General features: G+C 43.7%; 9 protein-coding genes across 9 annotated transcripts; 6 read left to right on the plus strand and 3 right to left on the minus strand.

Annotated features, from left to right (window-relative positions):
- Nucleotides 1-310: 310 nt before the first annotated feature.
- Nucleotides 311-847, minus strand: O0I10_006159 (uncharacterized protein; the record flags this gene model as incomplete). The annotated part of the gene is made up of 1 exon (XM_058486191.1): nt 311-847. The coding sequence occupies one exon, from the start codon at nt 845-847 to the stop codon at nt 311-313; it is 537 nt and encodes a 178-aa protein (XP_058343065.1).
- A 209-nt stretch (nt 848-1,056) lies between these two features.
- O0I10_006160 (uncharacterized protein) lies at nt 1,057-2,058 on the plus strand (the record flags this gene model as incomplete). The annotated part of the gene is made up of 1 exon (XM_058486192.1): nt 1,057-2,058. The coding sequence occupies one exon, from the start codon at nt 1,057-1,059 to the stop codon at nt 2,056-2,058; it is 1,002 nt and encodes a 333-aa protein (XP_058343066.1).
- A 1,746-nt stretch (nt 2,059-3,804) lies between these two features.
- O0I10_006161 (uncharacterized protein) lies at nt 3,805-6,278 on the plus strand (the record flags this gene model as incomplete). Its single annotated transcript, XM_058486193.1, has 4 exons — nt 3,805-3,927; nt 3,992-4,037; nt 4,125-5,793; nt 5,852-6,278. The coding sequence occupies 4 exons, from the start codon at nt 3,805-3,807 to the stop codon at nt 6,276-6,278; spliced, it is 2,265 nt and encodes a 754-aa protein (XP_058343067.1).
- Nucleotides 6,279-11,360: 5,082 nt separating this feature from the next.
- Nucleotides 11,361-15,189, minus strand: O0I10_006162 (uncharacterized protein; the record flags this gene model as incomplete). The annotated part of the gene is made up of 4 exons (XM_058486194.1): nt 11,361-11,737; nt 11,795-12,296; nt 12,354-14,762; nt 14,830-15,189. The coding sequence occupies 4 exons, from the start codon at nt 15,187-15,189 to the stop codon at nt 11,361-11,363; spliced, it is 3,648 nt and encodes a 1,215-aa protein (XP_058343068.1).
- An 867-nt stretch (nt 15,190-16,056) lies between these two features.
- On the plus strand, nt 16,057-17,635 carry O0I10_006163 (uncharacterized protein; the record flags this gene model as incomplete). The annotated part of the gene is made up of 9 exons (XM_058486195.1): nt 16,057-16,388; nt 16,471-16,531; nt 16,604-16,663; nt 16,719-16,892; nt 16,949-17,075; nt 17,144-17,254; nt 17,313-17,401; nt 17,473-17,517; nt 17,582-17,635. The coding sequence occupies 9 exons, from the start codon at nt 16,057-16,059 to the stop codon at nt 17,633-17,635; spliced, it is 1,053 nt and encodes a 350-aa protein (XP_058343069.1).
- A 341-nt stretch (nt 17,636-17,976) lies between these two features.
- O0I10_006164 (40S ribosomal protein S2) lies at nt 17,977-18,939 on the plus strand (the record flags this gene model as incomplete). The annotated part of the gene is made up of 4 exons (XM_058486196.1): nt 17,977-18,001; nt 18,075-18,156; nt 18,218-18,795; nt 18,860-18,939. 4 exons carry the CDS (start codon nt 17,977-17,979, stop codon nt 18,937-18,939), a joined length of 765 nt encoding a protein of 254 aa, XP_058343070.1.
- A 96-nt stretch (nt 18,940-19,035) lies between these two features.
- O0I10_006165 (uncharacterized protein) lies at nt 19,036-20,201 on the minus strand (the record flags this gene model as incomplete). The annotated part of the gene is made up of 4 exons (XM_058486197.1): nt 19,036-19,076; nt 19,141-19,839; nt 19,896-19,998; nt 20,076-20,201. The coding sequence occupies 4 exons, from the start codon at nt 20,199-20,201 to the stop codon at nt 19,036-19,038; spliced, it is 969 nt and encodes a 322-aa protein (XP_058343071.1).
- Nucleotides 20,202-20,712: 511 nt separating this feature from the next.
- Nucleotides 20,713-21,619, plus strand: O0I10_006166 (uncharacterized protein; the record flags this gene model as incomplete). The annotated part of the gene is made up of 2 exons (XM_058486198.1): nt 20,713-20,892; nt 20,957-21,619. The coding sequence occupies 2 exons, from the start codon at nt 20,713-20,715 to the stop codon at nt 21,617-21,619; spliced, it is 843 nt and encodes a 280-aa protein (XP_058343072.1).
- A 333-nt stretch (nt 21,620-21,952) lies between these two features.
- O0I10_006167 (uncharacterized protein) lies at nt 21,953-23,486 on the plus strand (the record flags this gene model as incomplete). The annotated part of the gene is made up of 2 exons (XM_058486199.1): nt 21,953-23,176; nt 23,283-23,486. 2 exons carry the CDS (start codon nt 21,953-21,955, stop codon nt 23,484-23,486), a joined length of 1,428 nt encoding a protein of 475 aa, XP_058343073.1.
- Nucleotides 23,487-24,584: the final 1,098 nt, after the last annotated feature.

The raw sequence follows: 24,584 nt of genomic DNA on the forward strand, positions 1-24,584 counted from the left end.
AGGCGCTCCATTGTCAACAAAAGGAGAACAAAGAATACAAATGTCCCGAATCATTCAATAATAATGGAAGGAGCATGGTTCATTGATGTAGGATGAAGAATTGATTGGTTACATTGTTGGGTGAAATACAGATGAAGATGATGAAGATGCATACAATAATAATGGTATATGGGAGAAAGAAGGGGATGATGTCTTGAGGAGAAGGAGGTGGAGGAGGTGGATATGATAGATGTTGATGGTAATATAATATGCGTGCATACTACTAATGTTGCTAGGAGGCGGCAACATGTAGTAGTAGTAATGGCATCATCTAATATCGACTACCGTAAATAGCAGCAGTAACGATGATTGCAATGATCAACAATACACTGAAGCCTATCGACATGGCCATGTTAAGACGCTGCCATCGTTCGGCCATTTTGCCTGCTTGTTCACGAGGATGCCTTGGAAAGCATGCACCAATCCACCACAGCGGCGGCAGGATAAATCCAAACAAAAAGAGAAGCGCTCCTATTGAGTAGAATCCATCTTCATCCCAGTCAGCAACCCACCACGGCCCTGGCTCTTGTTGCTTTTCGACATCGAGTGTATTGGTGATCGTTGTATGCTCTTGCATGGTCGATGTAGGTGGTAATGACAAGCGATCTTGAAATACAGCAGAGTATGGACTGAATTGTTGTTCCAGATACCGGCTAAAGGAGGCGTCTGATTCAGCTTGATTGCGAGGATGGAAAACGATTGCATTGGAAGGTGGCGAGACGTATGCAGTGGGTAGTTGTTGTTGATGCTGTGTATGACCATTTATGGTGCATTGTTTTGCGTCTTGGATGCTGCTATTATCGATCATGAAAGCGGGATCAGATGGTGATGATGGATGATGATGATGATGATGATACATTGGTAAGAGGAAACGTCGACAAGGATGATGTTCCTGAATCAGCTCCTTGATCACTTACTTTATTGTTTCACGTGTAGGTGCGCGTATGATATTCCTGTCGTTTCGAATGTCGCGTATCAGGATACTCTCTTCCCTTCTCTTTCGCTTCTTCTTTCAATATGCCGCTCAGTAAACTTTTCAAGCCCGCTTCATCACAGCATAACCAGCATGCAACAACGATGATAATGCAAGATACCTCATCCACCAGAATTCTATCACGCGAATTTCCACCATTGCCACATACAGCATCGTCTCCTTCTGATCTCTTGGATATGGTGGGTCATCCTCAGCAACAAAAGCAGCTTATGGATTATACTCAGCCTTACGTGCATGAACGAATGAACGATGCGATTTCATCTCCACAACTATTGGTCATCCCCAAAAAGATATCAAAAACGTCGTCATCCACGGGCGGTGATAATGGATCGTTTTGCGAAAGAGCTCAGATTACAGATAAAGAAAGCACGGTGGAGAACTGCGGACCAACGAATGAGGAATCGGATGCAGCAACATCTCAATATAGCAACAACACCATTGCATGGATCGAACAACTAGTCCATATCTATCGCCAACGAGAAGCTGATTGGGTGAGAAGAGAGGCTATTTATCGTACACGAGAAGCATGGCTGTGCCAACGACTGCGTGAAGCAGAGGAGGAACTCAAATGGTGGACTACTCGTTATCACAACGATGATCAAGCTTTATGTCATGTGGAGGGCGAGGAGGAGGACTCTGATGGTGACGATGATGATGGTGGGGATAGCAATGCCAATGTGTCACCCGATCGAGCCTTGTATGACACCCTATCGGAAAACGTTTCGGATGAAGGTTCAGTAACACCAAAGAGACATCATCCCAGCCGCCATTGTTATGGATGGTCAACTACAACAACAGCCGCCGTCGATCCAACGCCATCATTTCATTATCCAAATCACGCCTATTACTATTATGGATCACCCTATCAACAAAGCCAAGATACGATGATGCTGGATTATACTTCAAATGCTTGGCACAATAGAAAGTGGTATAGTCGTTGGCGAAGTTTGGCACCACCACCACCACATCCAACAAGGCGGAGACGTTTGCAACCTATTACTGCTGCGAGAAACTTAATCCTTTAGCCATCACCACCCGGGAATTCCTTATTTAGATATTCTAAGACTACCACATAAAAGTTCTCGAGTGTCTGAGACAAATCATCCTTTTTGGGGGGAGAGGGAGGAGTAAGGTGGAGAAAACGGTTGGCGGTATACTAAAAAGACTTTAAGCTGTCGCTGGATGAACTTTTTGTTTGTGTCTGGAGACAAGGTCGGAATCGGCAACTTGCTCTTTTTGATCGCCACCCACTTGCACTGTGATTCCGCTTTGTTAGAGCCACTCTCATTAGTTCGTTGGGCAATGTAATTTATTGTCGCTGATAACATTCCGACCTTGGCACACAATGCGCTCCGATTACAGTGCTGATAGCTTATCTCGCTTTATCATTGCTACTTACACATGCAAGTTTGCCACGGCGAATTGGATTACGTGATCCCAACAGTAATCTCCTGCAAACGACACAGCTGGGTAGGTATCACATGAGGGTACCCAAAATCATACCTGCCATATGATAATAGGAAAACACCAATCATCACAACAAAATGCATTGATGAGATGCTATTCTTTTGTATCATCGTATGAGGTAACTTCATTAATAACTATGATTGGGTCAATGTATGAGTGACATGGTCAAGGTCAGGGTAAAACAGGCCATATGACCTTCCAACTAAAAGCTTGTTTGAATGTATTATCCTTGTTGTGGGCTAACAAAAATGATCTCCACAGTCGCATGCGCATTAAGCAACCACCACTGCACCTTGGCATGATCAAACGTTTTGCTTGATGATTGATTGTGACAACATGTCATTGTATAATTGCATAGCAACCTTATGTATGAGGATCGTGTTCATTCTTGGATCCAATAGTTGCCATACATCCAGTGTTATTCTCAAAGTGTGTGACACAAGAACAGGACATGATATCATTTACTGGCGGCCATGACAGCACATGGGTACACAAAGATCCAACGAACCAATCAATGCTTCCTTTATATCAGGGCTTATCGCTTGCCATAAGGGACGATTCATTCAACCAATACAATGACATCGAAAATGAATCCAGGTGCAGAGCACAGCCTTGAGAGTGGAAAAGGCACCCCATGAAAGATAAATTTCTCTATAGGAGTGATGCATCATTTCCGCATTGGGATCGGATTTGTTGCCATGGAGACATTATTACGTTAAACGAGTGAAAAGTAAACATCTGAGCTTACACAACGACAACTCTATCATACGATGTCAACAAGTCATCATTTCTTAACATTCATTACAAGATACAACCACAATGAAAAGGTATACTTGAATGGCCTGTGTAAGGAGATGATCTAATCCACCAGTTTTTCCCGATCATAAAATCGGTATATCCAAAAAGGTTGGAAGGGGAAGTCTCGTCAATTGACCGTTGAGGTCGTTGACATGAACATCTGCTGTTCCCATCTCCCACGTGTTTGAAGGGTGTCTTTGTCATACAAACATAGATGCGACAAGTGTCATGTCAGCGTTGCCATACGACATTTTCATGACCAGATATCATTCTTGGATATGTAAATAGCTGACAACAATGCTTCTGTATGAGCAAGCAAAAGGGGGTTGGCAACTCGGCATACCGAAAAAGGTATAGAATGTATTGAATGTCCAAACACAGGACCAATAAGTGATGCGATCTGAGTTGCTCGAGGCAAAGCAAGGTACAATCCTCTCGTGGCGAGGTTTGCAAAAGGGGTTGTTTCTTTTCTTTCTTTTCCCTACTCAGCAATACACACACATACCATGCAATCAACTATACATTTACAATCCACACAAGAAGTAGACGCACATGCACCTGCAAGCACGTATTATACAACAGGCAACAACGCTGGTACAGCCACACGTCGTCTCCAAACACTCAACAACGTAAGCCAAACTATCCACTTTTCCACACATCACCCTTATTGATACATACGTACCTCCAATGCAGCAACGACATGAAGTAGACGCCCTTAAACGACGTCGAGCATCACATGGTAATGAAAGAAAAAGTGTACAGAGACACGACATTCAGGGCGGTTGTTTCATTGAAATAAAAAACTGAAACCATAGATCTTGAATAGATGACAAGAGCAAGGCACAAAAGTTTTTATTGGATGTCAAAGAAACGTTACGCATTCTGGTGGAACAAGAGGATACAGATGGTGATTTTCAAATTACTGTCAATGATCTTGGACCAAAGACCTTTTCGGTGGGCACAGCTGATTCCGGAGGATACCGCAAAATCGACATTCGAGGAACATACATGTTATCAAATTTGCTTCAAGAACTCGCATTGGCCAAGGATTTTGGACGTAAACACATAGTGCTAGATGAAGCACGTCTTAATGAAAATCCTGTGAGCCGATTATCACGCATGATCAGGTGCCATTTTTGGGACGCATTGACCCGACGCATGGATGCCCACAGCGTAGAAATCATTTGTGCTGATCCCAAGAACCGATCTTCCGATACCCACCCACGCATTTATGTCCCATACCATGATACAGCTGCCATGGAGTATTACCAAAAAGTTGCTGAAGAACGCAAACACCTAAAATTGATTGTTGAACGGCTACCTGAGCACATTACGCCCGAGTTTGTAAAGAGCATCAATGAAAAGCCAGGCATTCTTGCCCTTGCAATGGAGAAAAAGGATGACGAGTTACAAGGTGTACCCTTCGTGGTTCCTGGTGGTCGTTTCAATGAAATGTATGGCTGGGATTCTTATTTCATCGCACTCGGCTTGTTGGTGGATGATCGTGTAGAGCTTGCCAAAGCCATGGTTGACAACTTTGTATACGAGATTAAGCATTACGGCAAGATTCTCAACGCCAACCGCTCTTATTATTTATCACGCTCGCAACCACCTTTCCTCACTGATATGGCATTGAGCGTGTATGCCAAGCTGAATGATAAAGAATGGTTACGGCGTGCAATGACAGCAGCCATTCAAGAATACCATACCGTGTGGACATCTGAACCTCGCCTTGACCCAAAGACAGGCCTATCACGCTTCCGCCCTGATGGTGTGGGTATCCCCCCAGAGACCGAAGCATCCCATTTTGATCATATCATTCGACCTTTTGCCGATGAGATGCAACTCGACATCAACCAATACATGCAGCAATACAATGATGGTATTATCAAGGAACCACGTCTTGACGAGTACTTTTTACACGATCGTGCTGTACGTGAATCGGGTCATGATACCACCTATCGCTACGAAAAACGATGCGCCAATCTTGCGACCATTGATCTCAATGCACTACTATACAAGTACGAGACCGATATTGCCGATTGTATTCGAGACATCTTTGATGATGAATTTGTGATGCCCGATGGACAAGTACAGCATGCTGCTGAATGGACTCAACGTGCCGCGTTGCGAAGAGAACGAATTGACAAGTACTTGTGGAATGAGGAAAAAGGATTGTATTATGATTATGACACAGTACTCGAGACACAAAGCACCTATGATTCCGTTACAGCTTTTTGGGCCATGTGGGCTAAATGTTCAAGCATGGATCAAGCTGAACGTATGACAAAAATGTCATTGCATAAATTCGAAGAACTGGGCGGTCTTGTTTCTGGAACAGAAGAATCTCGTGGCGTCATTTCACTCGATCGTCCTAATCGTCAATGGGATTTTCCTTTTGGTTGGGCTCCCCATCAAATCATGGCATGGCGTGCGTTTGAAAATTATGACATGCCAGATATTGCTCGTCGCTTGGCTTATCGATGGCTGTATACGTAAGTAGAAAAGGTGCAAGAATCTTTGTCACGTACAATGGCTCATACATCTTTGTAGGATCACCAAATCATTTGTCGATTTTAATGGTGTCGTGCCTGAAAAGTATGATGTAGTGAGTCTAACACACAAGGTGCAAGTTGAATATGGCAATGTGGGTGCAGACTTCAAGTACGTTTCGCGAGAAGGCTTTGGATGGATGAACGCCTCATATCAAATTGGTCTCCAATTGCTCAATACCCAAATGCGACGTGCTCTCGGTACCATTACCAATCCCGATCTATTCTTCGAAAAGGCTCTTGAACGACAACACTTGTCAAACGATGCTCACCGCCAACGTCGCAAATCTTCAGCTGCTGCAGCCAAGGCTATCACACAAAATGGCGGAATTACTGCTGCCATCACTACCATCACTGGTTTTGGTGCTTTTACTCCTTTAACTACCGAACCTCCATCTCCATTGCCCACATCATCCTTCAATCCATAATAAAGATATCAAGTTGAAATATAGACTAGCAGCCAGTTTGATTAGGCAGCACTAGAACAGCAAACATGCCACTTGAACCGTACACCCTACTTCTTTATCCCGCCCATCCCTCGTCTCTCCTACATCTGGACAACCCCCATTCAAACTTTTCATAATGAACCGTGGAGACTTTATGAGAACAAAGTTGATCAGCATGACCAAGAGCACCTTGTGTGAAAGTTTGAGGTTCGAAAAGGGTAATCTCAATATCAAGGATTGATGTACAGTGTTCATGCATTTATACAAGAGGTGCCTGACCTATTTAATTTCCACATCTTCCACTCGCCAACATCTTGTCTCTTCCTCCCATTCTCAACTGTTGCCCCATTCAAGTATACAACTACCACCTGCGAACGATTGTCCTGCTTCAATCCACCATGTCAAGCATACGATTGTCTTGATCCGATTGTCTTTGACTGAATGGCAAGTCCATGGCCTGTAACGGCGTTCTTATCACTCTTCTACAACACACAAGTCTCTTGACACAGCATACGCTCTTGCACACTCCTCTACCACGATCAATCGTAACAGCATTCATTGCAGCAATTGCTATTAGCAAGGTCTCGACTCCATTGTCTCAAACAACCTTCGCAATTGTCACTCTACTACAACACACACGCTTGCACACTCTGCCACAACCAAACATAACAACAGCTGCTATTACGAAGGTCTCCATTGTCTCCGGTCACTTGCAGCAACATGCCTTACAGCCATCTTTGCGTGAACAGCAGATAGCCATTGTATGGAAGCAGCTTTATTTATATACGGATCCCTATGGATGATGCCGTATCAGCTATCGAGTGCACCGCAATACAACCTGGTTGAGCTGCGATAGGAAATGATCAAGAAAGAGATAGACCAACAGGTGGATGGAAAGGAAGCATATCAACGGCGGCTCTTTTCAACCAACATATTGAAGTTGCAATGGTTATGGCTCGATGGATGCAATCAAGCTCGGTGATAGGTGATCTTGAAGTGTCGCTTTGGCTACTTGGTATGTCGTCAGCAGGAAAGATGGATTATGTCAGGTGGATATGGCTGAGGTTGATGGTGGGATGGATGGCATGGATGAGAGGGCTTACAACTTTGACGAAAGGCGGCTTGTTGCCATTGGATGGTATTGGATATTGGAGCCACGGCAACCACAGCAACCAGTTTGAAATCATGCATGAAGATGTTTATGACTGCAGCAACCAAGAATACAATAAGACAACGATACCCGCTTATCCTATGTGATCCACTGATTGGTTTCTGAAATCAAGGGGGGGATAGAAACTCGAAGGCCGGAAGGCAAGATTGGATTACCTACATCATTGTATCGAGACGCTTTTGTTCCTTTTGTCATATTACATCCATTAAAGCTTCCTTGTTCATATGCTGAGAGGCGATAGGTAGTGGCAGTAACGGATTGTATACGTGTTCAAATAGACGCTTGCGTTCTCAAAGATAATAAATTCATAGTAATTGTACCCAACAATAGTGCTTGTTACTGAAGAAGGTCATTGTAAGCTTGAATCATCAATCATCACGTCTAAGAGTGGGTGCTCTGATACAATGTGGCACGAGTACATGCATGTGCTTACTTATGAGAACTATCAGCATGCGCTGCTAACTTGTATGTATAACCTTATTTAAGAACGAACCCTAGAGACAAGCAATACCATTACAACTCATATTCTTGGATGCCCTGATCATCCTTGGCTTGTTAACCATTCTATCATAGGAGGACCTCACTATAGCGGGAAGTGTCAATCATGCAATCTACACCAATAAGAACCCTTCAAGCCCTGCCCCTCTCAGTTCTATTACAAGGGGGTACCTCCGCATCTTTCGCTGTATCAGGCTCATGCGACTTGATAATGAACAAAGACCAGCCTTCATATAGCACCACGCTTACAGCATAGTGAAAACATAAAGACAGCCATATCTCCAAACTTTACAATGAAACGTGGGGTTTTTATTAGAGCAATGGGCTCGGCTTGGCCAACAGCACCTTGTGTGAAAGTTTCGCGCTCAATGTCGCAAACAGCCCAAAAAATATTTTTTGGTCGTCGTCGTCGAAGAGGTTGACCCCTGGATCCAGTTTGGCTGGTAGCGACATTGCGAAATCTGGGATCGCCCACGATGAACTTCATACTTTGACACAAGATTCCTTTGACCCCGACAAGCACGTTGATCTATTAAAGAGCCCCCGTTTGATTGTACAGTTCGGAGATACAGGCGTCTTTATGTTTGTAAGCGTGATGCTATATGAGAAGTGGTCTTTGTTCATTGTCAAGTAGGTGGACCCTGGCAGAGCAAAAGATGCAGAAGGATCTCTTTGGGTAACTCAGCTAAAAAGTCAGGACTTCAGGGACAATGCATGAATGGTACGCAACCCTCACTTTGATGTCATACATTGGCAGCTAATAGCCACTTTTATTGCATTCCCAACTTTTGTGCATTCTATTGTAGATTGGACGATACTTCTCTAGACATTCATTTCCATGATTAAAGTAGGTTGATCCGAGCTGATTTGGTTGAATTACACTCACACAAGATTACATCGGTTGAGCTACATCGAGCGTGCTTTATGTCCAGAGTGATTAATCTCTCTTTGAACGCAGCTCAGTCAAATCAACTCGGATCAACCTACTTTAATCATGGAAATGAATGTCTGGAGTAGGGGCATCGTTCCCATGCAGTGGATCTCGGAGCAACGATGATTGGATAGAAGTGGCCGTTAGCTAGCAATACATGCCTGTTCCTAGACGATCCATAAAGTAATTATACATTGACCCTTTCATTCATGCAAACGTAGCTGTGTTACACAACACGACCCTCTGCATCTTTTGCTCTGTCAGGGTCTAGCTACTTTACATTAAACAAAGACCACTTCTCATATAGCATCACGCTTACAAACATAAAGGTGCCTGTATCTCCGAACTTTACAATGAAACGTGGGGTTTTGAATAGAGCAATGGGCTCGGCTTGGCCAACAGCACCTTGTGTGAAAGCGCGTTCAATGTCGCAAACAGCCCAAAAATTATTTTTTGGTCGTCGTCGTTGAAGAGGTTGACCCCCAGATCCAGTTTGGCTGGTGGCGACATTGCGAAATCTGGGATTGGCAAGCTTGATCGTGAAACTTGCACCCAAGATGCTGTTGGCCAAGCCGAGCACACTGCTCTAATAAAAACCCCACGTTTCATTGTAAAGTTCGGAGATACAGGCACCTTTATGTTTGTAAGCGTGATGCTATATGAGAAGTGGTCTTTGTTTAATGCAAAGTAGTATGACTATAATTGAGCAAAAGATGCAGAGAGCGTGTTTGTGTAACTTGAGTCATTCAGCACAGGCGATGCATGATTCTTGTACACTGTTTAGGAATAGTTCAAAATACCAGCTAATAACCTAGTCCTCCCATTCTCCATTGTTGCCCAATCCAATGCATGTGAACGATTGTCCTGCTCCAGCCCAGCATGCCCATCCTTCAACTTTCATGATCCGAGAAGACTTGGGTCAGTTACGCTCAAACACAGAAACATCATCCAATATCAGAAGAATCAAATTGGTAAGTTATTTGTAAACTGCCGGCTAACAGCCCATTCCTTTCATTCACCCTTTTTAACCCAACCCAACGCATGCGAACGATTGTCCTGCTCCGGCCCAGCATGCCCATCCTTCAACTTTCATGATCCGAGAAGGCTTGGTTGAGTTACGCTCAAACACAGAAACATCATCCAATATCAGAAGAATCAAATTGGTAAGTTATTTGTAAACTGCCACTTGATAGCCCATTCCTCCCAATCACCTTTGTTGCCCAACCCAATGAATGTGAACGATTCCCCTGCTCCAGCTCATCATGCCCATCCTTCAACTTTCTTGATCCGAGAGGATTTGGTTGAGTTACGCTCAAGCAAAAAAGATCATCCAAGTATCAGAACAATCAAGTTAATTTGCAGCTCTTCCACTCTCAGCTTCTTGCCTCTTCCTCCACTTCTCAACTGTTGCCCCATTCAAGTATACAACTACCACCTGCGAACGATTGCCCTGCTTCAACCCACCATGTCTTTCCTACAACTGCCTTGAACCGATTGTCTTTGACTGAATGGCAAGTCCATGGCGTGTGTACCCACTACAACACCCGTGTTTATTTGGCACTTTCTCTTGTACACTCCTCTACCACGATCAATCGTAACAGCATTCATTCCAGCAATTGCTATTAGCAAGGTCTTTGCTCCATTGTCTCAAACAACGTACCTTTACTTGCAGCAACTGCCTTGCGACCCTTTTCACGTGGACAGCAAGATAGCCATTATATAGAAGCAGCTTTATTTACGTGTAGCGACTTACTTTAATACATACGACTTCTTATGGATATGGCTATGGATATGGATATTGGTTTGGTGCATGGAATGGAAGGAATTGGGTACGTACAACGCGTCGAAAAAGAGAGTATCCATTGTCAACTTGACCATCATGCTTGATGCTATCACCCTAAGCGATTGGTGCATCCAATGATCGCACCTTACACCTGTCAGCTATCATCACCATCCTTTGTGTGCAACCTGTCAGCCATGTACAACCATCATCATCCATTGATTCACCACTACGCATCAAGTGTCATCCATTCACCTTTGCACAATGCACATCCAACAGCTAGAAACTTTCCAAGTCGATGTATCTCCCCACTCGATCAATTTAGTTGTACCTCTCGTCTCTCTCTCTCTCTTGTGAATGATGCCGGATTAAAAAATTTATCGAATACGAGGTTGCATTGGCTAGCCATCTCTCATTTTCTATAAAAACCTTCCTTCTCGTGTGAGGATACTTGATGCATTGTATTGTACAAAGGATGATGCTATGGCGAATACAGTAATGATGCTATGATAAAGGAAAACGAGGGGATGAGAAAGGGTCTTATGGATCCATTGAGCTTGGACAAGGCTGTGTTTGATATGTAGCATAAGTTCACCCCATCTCTTTCGTGATTAGATCTTATAAGATAGCCATTTCCTTAACACACGGTGGTTAACTTGATTCTTTGGATAAGAGATGTCATGTTTATTTCTTTGGAGTTAATTGCATAATAGCTGAAACTGACATAACATCAATGTCGCGAGCACGGGCTTTGACGCTAAGGTTGCGATCACCCGTCACTAGACATACCCGTGCATGGTCATCCTTCTCGCTATCGCGTGCCCACCACAAACAGGCTGATAAAACAAGATCATCCAAATTCTTGTCCGTTTCACCAAATACGAATTGCTCGGAGCGAATCGAAATGTCATGCATAAAATTGTTGTGCGATGTTTGAATCCTTAGATGGGTGTTACTCCGTTGCTTTGTTGCAAGCGTCGTTTCAATAAACTTGAGAGCTTCTCCGGCTATTTCACCCAGTGGAGGTGTGTTGCTTCGTAAACCATCCAATTCAGTAACCACTATACAAAGAATATGATAAGAATCCATTTCCTGTTCATGTATGCAAGTTAACTTACCAACAAGTGGGATAACAATAGACCATTTGTTACTTTGGATAAGACGTTGGACATGATCAATGTGACCAATGAAGCAATTGGTATCAAGTACAATCACCGTTTGACCTGGAATAACCCTCTCTCGAAGGCGATTCAAACGAGCCTCACGTTCTTTAAGACGACCAAGTGCACGTCGATGATTGGTGTTGGTGCCGGAAGTGGTAGTGAGCATAGCTTGTAATTGTTCACGTCTCTTTTTCAATTGAGTGAGCATATCATCATCCCCATCCTCATCCACAGAATCATTTTCGTTCGAGAAAAGCACAGCATCATCCATGGCTTCGATTGTTGGTGCAAGTGGTGGTTCATTGTTTTCATCACTCTCCGTTCCTTGGCTGACATTGGAGATGGGGGATTGCACGTGATCATCTTCTTCTTGATGCATATCGATTTCCTCTTCAAGTCCTTTGTTGACAACAAATATCTCGAGTACTGGATCATAGCAAAAGACATGGCTCATTTGCTGCAAAATGATACATCAGCGCGAATGTCACAAATGAAAAGTATACAATGATCTTACCTTGGCAAGAGCAAATCCGTAACTGAGTACCTTGATCTTACGTTGAGTGTGAAGGTCGTAGCCAGAACCAGGGAATGGTGTCTCGTGTTGTGTGTCGTTCAAAAGAGGAGTGATCTTGAGAAGCTTTCCGGTAATGTCATCCACCCATCCTAGACCACGCATATGCATCTCTTCGGGAAGAATAGGCTTTTTACCAAGGACCTTAGTAACAAGTCTGCCAAATGCGTATTCCGCTTGGGAGTGCTCTTTGCTCGAGTTGCAATCATCGCCATCATCATCGAGCAAGAATTGATTCACGACCTCGTATTTGATATCATCCTCAAGAGATTGCAGCTGGTTGTTGAGAAAATCGAGCAACAGCGGCCAAAACATCGGGGAGATTTTACTGTCATTGTCATCCTCAGCAATGTTTCTCTTCAATAAATCAGGAGCAGGATTGCCGACAAGTGCTTCCCATAAGCTGATTCCTCCTTCAGGTCGCTGACACACTGAATTGACCACCATCCAATGCAACATCGTCTCAATAAATATAATCCAAGGTTCATTCATGCTGCTTTTCTTGTTGTTGTCGTCGTCATCGTTGCCGTCATTCAATGATGTATGTAAATCTCTGCGTTCAAAGATGAAACCATAGTTGTCATTCAAGCTGCGAGGCGATGGTGGTAGCAAGGGAAGATTGGGAGTAATTGGTGGTAAAAGTGATCGATCCAGAAAACGTCGAAAGAGTTGAACGGCGATACTCGTCATCAAATCCACATTGTACGCAAACAAAATACTGTCCTTGAGCTCTTCCACCAAATCGTTGTAGCTATCACTCTTTGTTGGATCCTCAGTTGATGCGGCTGCTGCTGATTCGGCATACAAACGTTTGCCTTGAAGTACGCTCAACTTGGTAAACTTGGATGATGCATAATCGTAGTTGTATAATGACGATATGCAAATCACAGCTGCCTCAAACCAGAACATTTCATGGATATCCAGTCGACCATCATTGATTGCTGGTGAATCATGTGTTGTATCATCATTGCCGATAACACCAGTACTCTCATTCGGCGAAGCATCGGGAAAGAGACAATCGAAGAATCGGCGTTTGATTTGGGCAAATTGATCCAAGCTGATTTTGGTGAATAGCATTCCATGAAGACGTATAAACAAGGCTGCGGCAATGTCTTGGGATGTTGCTGCTAATCGTTCCTGTTGCTGCTGCTGTTCTTGTCTCATCTTTTTGCCTCGATTACCAAAGCGTGATCCTTTGTTGGATTGGACCGTTTTGAGATACTTGTCGACCCATCGACGATTGCTCTCGAATAATACAATCATTCCTTCTCTTGCATTCAAGAATCCATTGCGACGAACCATCAAACTCCGGATACTGAAATATAGACGATGCAAATCACGTGTTGGATCCGCTGCATTGGCACCATGAATCAACAAGGATAGATGAAAATAGAGCTTCCCAGTAGCAGGCATCAACCATACTCCCAATGCGTACCACTGCCAAGCTTCACGAAATGTGAGTTCATCCCTCGATGCATAGGTCCATCGGTAACGAGCAAGATCGCCACGATTAGGAACGGCTTTGTACCATTTGAGTCGATGGGTTCTTCTCCATTCTTGCAAATGCTGTTCTTCATCCATCTCTGAATAGGTATCCATCGATCGTAATATCGACATTGATCTTCTGTAGAAATCATCCGCTTGATCCAAGAAATCCGCAAACCATTCCTTTAGCTTGTCCAATTCCATTGATTTGGTGACCAAAGCTGCTTTTTGATCCTCATCGTCTTCATCCTCATAATCGTCATTTCCCATATCAGAAAATAACGGCATGTCGACTGTGCTTTCGGCGATCACATTATCTTCCTCCTCTTCTTCCAATTCATCACCCTCCTCTTCTGGATCTTCAGCTTCTGTCATTCTGATCTTGAAGGCTGTTCGAAATTGCTCCACCAAGGAATAAATGGCACGTTTCCAACAAAGACTCTCCAAACTCTTTTTCTCGGCAAACGCATAGTCAAACTGCATGAGGTCAAGATATTTGTCGGCCAATGCTATATGCAATTCCACTTTTTGTCGCCACATTTCACCTGCCATGTCTAGATCAACTTGAGTCAGGGGCCGTTGTTCCTTTTTATCCACTGAATCCATCATTCGTTGTCTTTGCTGTCGATCATGTTCATCATGCTCATTTTTGAAAAATTCAAGCTTGCTAGCTTCGGCATCCACGCTGACAAGTTTTCCTTCAATATCTTGGATACTCGCAAACATAGCTTTGATCTTGCGCTTATGTTGATCTTTCACTGAATTCGATTGTGGTGGTGATGTTGTTGTTGTTGTTGTTGCTGATGTTGGAGGTGAGCGGCGTCTAGCAACAGTGGGTACTGGTGGATCATCACGTTGTGGTAGTTGCTATTATGGATATATAAAAGATTATTAGCACATGACATGACAATAAGCCATTATAATAAACACATACCATGGGTGGTTTCTTGTCATCATTTGGATCCCAAAGACGACGATGATTGTTGTTGTTGTTCTTCTTCTCACGTCGCTGATTATCATCCATGTTGCGAAGGAAAAGGCCATCGCGACGTTGTGCAAGATAAGATCGTCTTCCACTGGTGGCAGTGGTTATCTGTGGTTGCGTCTCTTGTTGCTTATCAACAGTGGTGGAACGATTGAAGGCGATAGGATTATCAGAGAAAGGGTCAAAGAGTTGGCGTTTACGTCCATCATCACCTCCTTGGGGTGTCGTTGTTGTTGTCTTCCTGCTGTAATCATTGTCTCGACGTCCTTGTGTTCTTTTGTTGAACCTCCTAGACGGTTGTTTGCTCATAAGGCGGCTCGTATCCTGGATTGGTATATCGATTCAAATAGAAGTTGGGGGGAATGGTCGAGTGTTACAATAAACTGCTCTGTTTCGAAAGTCGTCTCGATGGGGTCGATTGTGCACAAGGATGATACATTTAGTAACTTGCAAAGAGTGTCGGTTGCGTTTTCTTGAGAATTGCGCGCAGTCAAACGTGGAAAGAAAACGAAGCGTGGTTCAAATACTGTGCGTTGTGGATCGCAATACCAAAGTTTCTAGATTGCAGATGGGTGTCGGTGAATGGATAAAAAGACGTTCAAGAGCAACCAATTCCTTCTATTCCTGTAAACTACGAAACAGCCTTTTCCCTCGTGTCACACGTTGCTTGACTACCACAACAATCATGTATTTTCCATGACCACAGCTTCTCCCAAAAGATGATAAGAAAAGCCATTGATTTCTTCTTTGAATACACATTCCCACTTGGGCAACCAACTTGCAAGCACTACCAACATCTTAGTGGTGTAGCGTATGGAACCCCATTAGGCAATGTATTTGCAATGGAGTGGAGAAGGATGATATTAAGCAACATTGTATCAATATTAACTCCAAGTACTGTTGATCTATGTAAGGATACAATGGTGTCATTAATTACGGTACCGAGAACGAGGATGATGATGATGATGATGATGCTTGCTGTATTCACGCTTAAATAGGGCCCCCATTCATGCCGCCGAGTCCGATCCCCCATATTGTCTTTTCTTTGTTCATATCCTCCAACTCTCCATAAGCCTTTCTCAAACTTCCAACCGTTTTCAAGCACCACAGTCATAGTTGGCCGACATTGACACACCAGCACTTGAGCACATTGCCAAGGAATTCCATCCAGGTTCAATGAAGGCTTCCAAGACAACATTGATTCCTCCCAATGTCAACTGCCAACAGCAAGAAGGTCCAGGCCCCAAGAAGGATAACGGTTTTATCAGCGACATTAGCGATGCTACCGACAGCGAGGATTATCTTGATGAACAGCTTACGCGCTATCAAAAGCTCTCAAAGATTGGTGAAGGTTCATATGGACAAGTCTTCAAGGCACGACAACGGTTGTCAAACCGCTATGTGGCGATCAAAAAGATGAACTTGCATCGATATCAAGAAGGAGTACCTGTTACAGTATTACGTGAATTGGCTATCTTGAAGGAACTGAATCATCGAAATGTACTCAGGTAATAGGATCATCCTTTACTTCCAAGTCATGCGTTCCTATACTCACATGGATGGATGCATGGATTCTATCTCTCTCTCAAGACTGCAGGATCTCATCTATCATGGTGCTTATATCTACGCTGTGACGGATTTGTTGGATATGGTAGTAATCAAGCAGCAAAACATACCACGTGATGATTCATTGACCACATTCGCATTTTTCATTGTTGTCTAGGATCTACGTACTTATATGGAAAAATACGGGCGTGAAGGTGTCACATCAGCCCACATCAAGGTATGCAAATGGCTAGCAACATGATGGACTATGGATTAATGGGATCGGTTTCCAGTCGTTCTTGCACCAGGCTCTCAGCGGCTTACTTTATTGTCACAAAATGCGCATCATCCATCGTGATCTCAAACCCGAGAATCTACTCCTTGAGGAATCTAGTGGCCGGCTCATTATTGCTGACTTTGGTCTTTCTCGTCAATTTGACATCCCAATGCGTGCTTACACCCACAATGTAAGTTGTAAAGCGTCTCTTACTTGATCACATGCACTGATTTGATAACCATATAGGTCGTGACAAGATGGTATCGAGCACCCGAAATTCTACTGGGGACGGCCTTCTATTCAACAGCAGTGGATGTGTGGAGTATGGGTTGTATCTTTGCCGAAATGATGACTTTGGATCCTATCTTTCCTGGTGAGTCATTGAAAAAGGATATATGCATGCGATGATGGAATTGCTAATCATGCAACAATTCCCTGAAGGCGATTCCGAGATCGATCAGCTCTTTCATATATTTCAGCTACTTGGTACACCTAACAACGACGTATGGCTTGGTGTTGGACATTTACCAGACTTCAACCCTTGCTTTCCAGGTACATAGGGTACTTCATTGGACTCGATGATAAACGTTTACTTACACTTTTTTCACAGCATGGAAGTCGAGGGATCTGAATCAAACGTTTAAAAGAAAATACAAGCGTTACTTGGAGCTGGATCAAGATGCTCTCATGCTGCTCAAAGTAAGTTCCATGGATATGGGTTGTTGTTGTTGTTGTTAAGGTCTTCCCATTGAACCTCGTGTATCCTTTAGGGAATGCTTACGTACGATCCTTACCTTCGATTATCTGCCAAAAGGGTGAGATCAATGATGTATTATCAAAGTATGGGGTGGTTTGCTTATGTTTGGGAATGTGTTGTAGGCTCTCGAATCTCCCTACTTTTATTGTGACATGTCGAAATTACTATTTGAATAGCTAACTTGTATAAAATATGAGATCTTTGTATATAGCTCAGTTGTGATATCTCAATGATTGGATTGCATGAAGGAGGAAATGATGGTGGTGGAGCGAGGGAAAGTTGACTTTAGTGATACAAGGAATTCGAGTAGCCAAACATATTGCGTCGTGACGGCGGACTTGGCGGATCATGTCGACCATGTGGATGTGAAGGCCATGGATCCTCCTCTTTGAATTTTCACATTCAATATAGTATGTAAGGCATCTACCAACCTCGACCAAACGATGGATGGAGAGATGAATGAGTTGGATGGATGAATGATGCTAATGGATGAATGAATGGATGAATCTTGTAGCAAATGGCTGAATCCGCACCGGCCGATAGTAAGTCAAAATCCTTATTGTGTGCCTACGAGAACCCGAATAATTGACCCATTGGGACTCTTGTCTATTGTAGGACGTGGTGGTTTTGGACGTGGTCGTGGTCGTGGTGGCCGCGGTCGCGGCCGTGGACGCCGTGGTGACGAAAAGACTGAATGGTAAGAAGGGTCAATGGTGGAAGGCATTGGATATTGACATTAACATTTGGCGTGTTGAAAGGGTTCCTGTGACTAAGCTTGGTCGTCTCGTAAAGGCTGGCAAGATTAAGAGCATGGAAGAGATCTACACCTTCTCGTTGCCTATCAAGGAATACCAAATTGTCGACTACTTCCTCCCATCTCTCAAGGATGAGGTTATGAAGATCATGCCTGTTCAAAAGCAAACCCGTGCCGGTCAACGCACTCGTTTCAAGGCTTTCGTTGTCATTGGTGACTCGAATGGTCATGTTGGTTTGGGTGTCAAGTGCTCCAAGGAAGTTGCTACTGCTATTCGTGGTGCCATCATTCTTGCCAAGCTCTCGGTTATTCCTGTCCGCCGCGGTTACTGGGGTACTGCTCTTGGTGAACCCCATACTGTGCCTTGCAAGGTCACTGGCAAGTGTGGCTCTGCTCTTTGCCGTTTGATCCCTGCTCCTCGTGGTGCTGGTCTCGTTGCTGCTCCTACTCCCAAGAAGGTCTTGCAACTTGCTGGTATCGTCGATTGTTACACTACCTCGCGTGGTTCCACTCGCACTCTTGGTAACTTTGTTAAGGCTACCTTCGCTGCTATTGGTAACACCTATGGTTTCTTGACTCCTGGTAAGTAAAATCACACCCCCCATGCTACCGTATCCATGGAAACTAATCATCCCCCATCTTTTAGATCTCTGGTCCAAGACCGAGTTCACCAAGGCTCCTTACCAGGAACACACCGACTTCCTTGCCCAAAAGCAACGCAAGTAGAGGCATGTTGTTTCACTCAAATAAAACATTTTAGCCTATGTGAAAACACAAAACTCGATCTGTACAACGTTTTTTATTCTTAAAGTTGTTGGTCTTTTATGCAAACAATGGGAGGTCAAAGCCATAGCTATCAGGATCTACAAGAGACATCATGCATGAAATGAGAATTACGTGTCAAAATCGCATAGAGAGACAACTTACTATTGAAACGTAATCCTTGTGACAACTTGTCTAATTCCTTGTTTTCCTCATCAGTGAGTTCCCAAGAGAAGAGGTCATGATTGGTTTTCATGCGTTCAACATGAGTACTCTTTGGGATAACAGCAATACCACGTTGTATAGCCCAACGCAACAGGATTTGTCCTGGGTCCTTTCCCTTTTTGTTGGCAATCGATTTGATAGTATCATGCTGGAGAAGAGGTTTCGCTTTACGGCCATCATCAGTAAGGTCTTCATATGACACCGGACCAAAGGAAGAATAAGCAGTGATATGCACATCATGCGAAGTGACCCATTCAACTAGGCGTTTCTGGGGTAGGTAAGGGTGTATCTCAATTTGGAGAGTAGCAGGCTTGTATTTGCAATAGGTGAAAAGATCCAACATTGATTGCACGTTAAAGTTGGATACCCCAATATTGCGCACCTTGCCACTATCCACGAGCTTTTCCATTTCACGCCAACATTCATGAATAGGCGAACGTTCATACTCTACTTTGGTAGCCTGCTCCGATTGATACCAACCAGGTGGATAGGCCTTGTCGAGTGGTACATACTTTAGAGGAACAGGAAAGTGGATGAGGTAAAGGTCAATGTAATCCAATCCAAGATCCTTGAGTTGTCTATTGAATGCCTCTTGAACATGATCCTTGCTATGATACGTGTTCCAAAGTTTGGTCACCACTGAAGGTGCGCGTCAGCATTTTGCTTGTAATTTGAATTTGTTAACAACAACTCACCAAATAGGTCCTCACGCTTCACAATGCCTTCTTTGATGGCACGTGCAATACCCTTGCCAACCGCTTGCTCATTGCCATAATCACAAGCATCATCTATAAGGCGCTATACGAAGCAGCGCATGAGCCTTTAATAAGAACGCGTTCGTCACGTGTGTGTAAGTGTGTGGAAAGAGAACTCACATAGCCCACTTTGATCGCATCATAGATAACATCCTCCGCCTGATCGCTTTGGACTTTCCATGTGCCAAAGCCAACAAGTGGCATCTTATCACCGGTGCGATTCAATACGACGTGTTGCTGGGACATTTGTATGTTTCAAGAGAACAAGATGGAAGAGCAGGGAAAAAAGTGCACTAGACAAACAATGTGGCATTTTTATTTGTGACATTGCATAGATCCGGTGATGTCTTGTGGAATAAACAAGATCCTATATCCCCTTCTACTGAAGCATACATGAGCAATGTGCGAATAAGAGGATGCATGTAGGTGTTGCCAAACATAGGCCTTCACAAGCAACTAGTGGTGATCTCAAATGTAATAATGGCATGATAAGGACCTATTGAAGCTCGATGCTTTTATTTATTACATGTTGTCTATGCTTTGAATACACACCCCGTATATAATGCAGCTATGTTCATGCAACTTGGAAGAGTGCCTTGATGGTTGCAAAGTGTCCAGGAAATGGAGCGGCATAACTTGAATCATTCTTGTAACGATCAAAATCCGAGTCCTCCTTTTTTTCCTTATCAAAATTACCTTAATCGTTCACCGTATCTTTTCAACTCTATCTTGTTCCTTGCGTAAACCACGGATCGCCATGAAGCCATCAGTAAAGACCGATCCTCCCATGATCAAGACCAACAGAGGGCAGCATCGTCAACCCAAGGTCCGTACACCCAGCGAACAGTATCTCAAGTTGTCGCAGCAAGAATCGGTGGCATGCGATCGCAAAGAAACCCGAAAGCAACTCATTGTGCTTGATCTCAATGGTACCTTGGTAAGATACAGCAAGCCACAGATAGAGTATAGGTTGATTGACAAGGGGGTTTATATACGTTTAGGTGAGCCGCACTGGTAAAAGGGGTGGATACAGAGGGATGTATGTCAGGCCGTATCATGATGAATTCCTTGAGTACCTCTTTCAGCATTTTACGGTTATGGTATGGAGTTCAGCGCAACCACATTCAGTCGACAACATGTGCCGTATGTTTGGTGGATATCGATCACAGCTGTACAAGGTGTGGGATCGCACACATCTTGGCTTGACCCATGCCGATTATCACCGCAAATCAGTTACCATCAAAGACCTCGAATTTATATGGCGGGATTCTTCAATTGCCAATGACAACTTTGATGCCACCAACACCATACTCCTTGATGATTCCCCTGCCAAAGCTGTGCTTCAACCCTACAATGCTATCCATCTCGCCACATTTGATCACAAGTCATCCATCTTTCGTGAGCATGGTGAACGTGAGCTGTTGAGTGTTATTCGTTACTTGGATACGGTGCGTTGCCATAGCAACCTATGTAGCTATATGCGGCAGCATCCATACAAGAGCCCCGACATCCTGGAAGACGGGGAAAAGGAGAACAGGACATGTGTATACCACTACCCTTTCGATTCGGAAGACAAAGAAAAGCGTTCCTTGCAAGACTTGAAAGTGGACAATACCCAAAAGGAAGATCAACTATTGGAGAAGCTGAGATCAATGAGGCTTTGAGATGTATAAATATCGGGGCGAAGAGTTATTCCTACCGTGTATGACAATAATTATTAGACTTTCCCTGGCTAGCAACACCTTGTGTTCCCTCGGTCCTAAATAAAGAATCGACTCAACTTTGTACTGTTTTCAGTTGCAGAGATCTCATTTTTCCCTTTTCTTTTTCTTTTCCCCCCCTTGCTTGCTTTACACTTTTTTCATCTGTTACCAGTCATACTTATCCCCCATCGAGCCATATATTTTCGCCCTTTATCTTGAGCTCAACGCATCCACTCCTTCCATTTTCCTTTTTTCTTTCTTTCTACATATACACAGCAGCAGCAGCAGCAGCAGATGCTTTATTTAACCAATGATCTGGGGTTGTTGCCCTTCTTTTTGCCACTGGGTGTGATTGGTGCATACCGTTATCTTTGGTATCTCATCCGTATCATTGCATGGCTTACATACAGCCCACGACGACCACGAGCAAACCCAACATACAATGCTGAACAAGATGTCACTATCATTGTACCAACTATCGACGCCGGTGAAGAATTCAAGATTGCAGCACGAAGTTGGCTAGCTTGTAAACCAAAAGAGATCATTATTATTACAGAGACAAAAATGCTGGGACCACTTCAGGAACTCGCCAACGAGGTTGACCCATCTAAAATTCGTGTCCTCACCGTACCCAGAGCCAACAAACGACTTCAAATGGTTGCCGGTGTAAATGCAACCACAACTGAAATCCTTGTATTTGCTGATGACGATGCGATCTGGAAGCCAACAATGCTCGATTATATCCTTGCATGCTTTGAAGATATGAAGATGGGTGGTGTGGGTACCAGCCAAAAGGTGCACGCTGTTAATCCTAATGGACGCCAAACGATGTGGGAAATCTTGGCAGGTTTTCGATTAACCAGTCGTAACATTGAAATTGCTGCATCCACGCATATCGATGGTGGTATTTGCTGCTTGTCAGGTCGCACAGCTGCTTATCGTACACTTATCCTCAAGGATCCTGCTTTCCAATATTGCTTCACCAATGATTTATGGGTCGGCAAGTATCCATTGAACTCTGGTGATGATAAGTTCCTTACGAGATGGATGGTGTCTCATGGATGGAATACGTATGCACAAATCTGCAATGAAGCCGAGCTTGATTCAACATTTAAAAACAACTGGCGATTCCTCAAACAAGTACTGCGATGGACCCGTAACACGTGGCGATCCGATTTTCGCTCCCTGTTTATGGAGAGATACATTTGGACACGCCATCCCTATGTTGCCTTTACCATGGTGGACAAGATCTTTAATCCTTTCACGCTTCTCGTTGGCCCGGTGTTGGTCACCATTTTTGCTGTCAAGCAAACAGTCTTCATCCCTCAAGAAATGAATCCCTTGCCAGGATGGAACATTGCTGTATCATACATTTGTTGGTTATTGCTTACTCGATTCGTCAAGCTGCTACCACACTTTTTACGTCGACCACAAGATGTTTGGGTGATCCCAGCGTGGCTCATTTTCAACTATTACTTTGCCATCATGAAAATCTACGCCTTATTTACATTGCACGAGGTGAGTACAGGAGGAAGAATATATACATGTGATCAGAGGCGGGGGTGATGAGCATGATGCATATTTGTTTTCTTGTACATGAGTACTAATGTATATACGCTCATAGGTTGGTTGGGGTACGCGTGCTGGTGTAGGCACTGAATTGGCTGCCAATATCAAGGAAGATCCACAAGAAGATGATCATCATCCTGAAGTCAAGATTGAGATGGCTGAAATGCAACATCAACAGCAACAACCATACGACCCAGCTCATCAACAACAAGGATACCAGCATCAACAAGGAGGGGTGCACAATGACAAGCAATGGTGACATGGTGTGTAACCAGAAAGAACAAAGTTTTTCTTTATTTTTAGCGCGTTGAACACCTAATAGAGTAAAAATACACAAAACGCAATTTAATGCATTGCTTGCTTTCTTTGCTATCCAGTTGTTTGTAGCTCGTGGGCCGATGTCATGCACTAACGCCATCGACCCTGACGACACATTTTCTGTAAACATTGCTTACCATCAGCGCCGTCGTGCACTAGAGATATGCATCTCAAGCGCACGGGAATAATTCAGCTGATTTGACTGGAGGATGAATTATGGTGGTAGAAGCCTAAGAAAACTGATCTAATTCCCCGCTCAGCCTTCTTGGGAGCTGAGTAGGTCGCACAAAAAGTCGATCCCTTCTTGAGAAAAGGTTTCAGCCACACTATGGCACTATCCAAATTATACAACAACGCTCATTTCCTCTTATTTGGATGATGCATACTGGTTCTTTATAATAAGATAGCTTGATTGTAGAAAATTTTCATTTCCTTCTTATCCATTTCGGTCGTTTGCGTGAAAGGCTTAGAAGAAGCGGCAATGATCAAAAAAGGTGGTTCTGATTCCCAGTTGCATAAACATCCTCTTCGTGATTTGTTACACTGATGGCTAAAGAGGAATCAAAAGGGATAGTAGGGTAGGCATGGGTATTTCATCAGGAAGTCAAGTGATGGCAAAAAGGAAAAGAAAGCATAACCAAGAATGTCAACCTGTGTTTGTTTTTAGCATCAAAGCCCACGACAAAGCAGTGGAAGAGGAGCTTCTTGGATTCTTTATGCAAAACCCGACATGATTTGGTTGAATGCAGTTTGACCTTGAATCAACCATGTCTCAATCTATCTCGCCATATTCATCCATGGATAGGCATCCCTGGTATGTCCAATAAGGTCTGTGCATTAAGGGCCTCACTAGCAAAGCGACACATCCAATCATACTTGCCATGTCGGGCTTGGACTTTGTGTGCTATTTCAAGTCAAAGTGAGGGACATCGTTCCTTGCTATTTCTTGCTGAGGCATCCGTTCTTCCTCTCTTTTATTTCCCCCTCCTCCCCCTCTTCCACTTGCAACCATCGTGTCCAACATTGATCAGCTACCGTT

This window comes from Lichtheimia ornata (assembly GCF_029851405.1).
Source record: "Lichtheimia ornata isolate CBS 291.66 chromosome Unknown scaffold00026, whole genome shotgun sequence".
NCBI classification, from domain to species: domain Eukaryota; kingdom Fungi; phylum Mucoromycota; class Mucoromycetes; order Mucorales; family Lichtheimiaceae; genus Lichtheimia; species Lichtheimia ornata.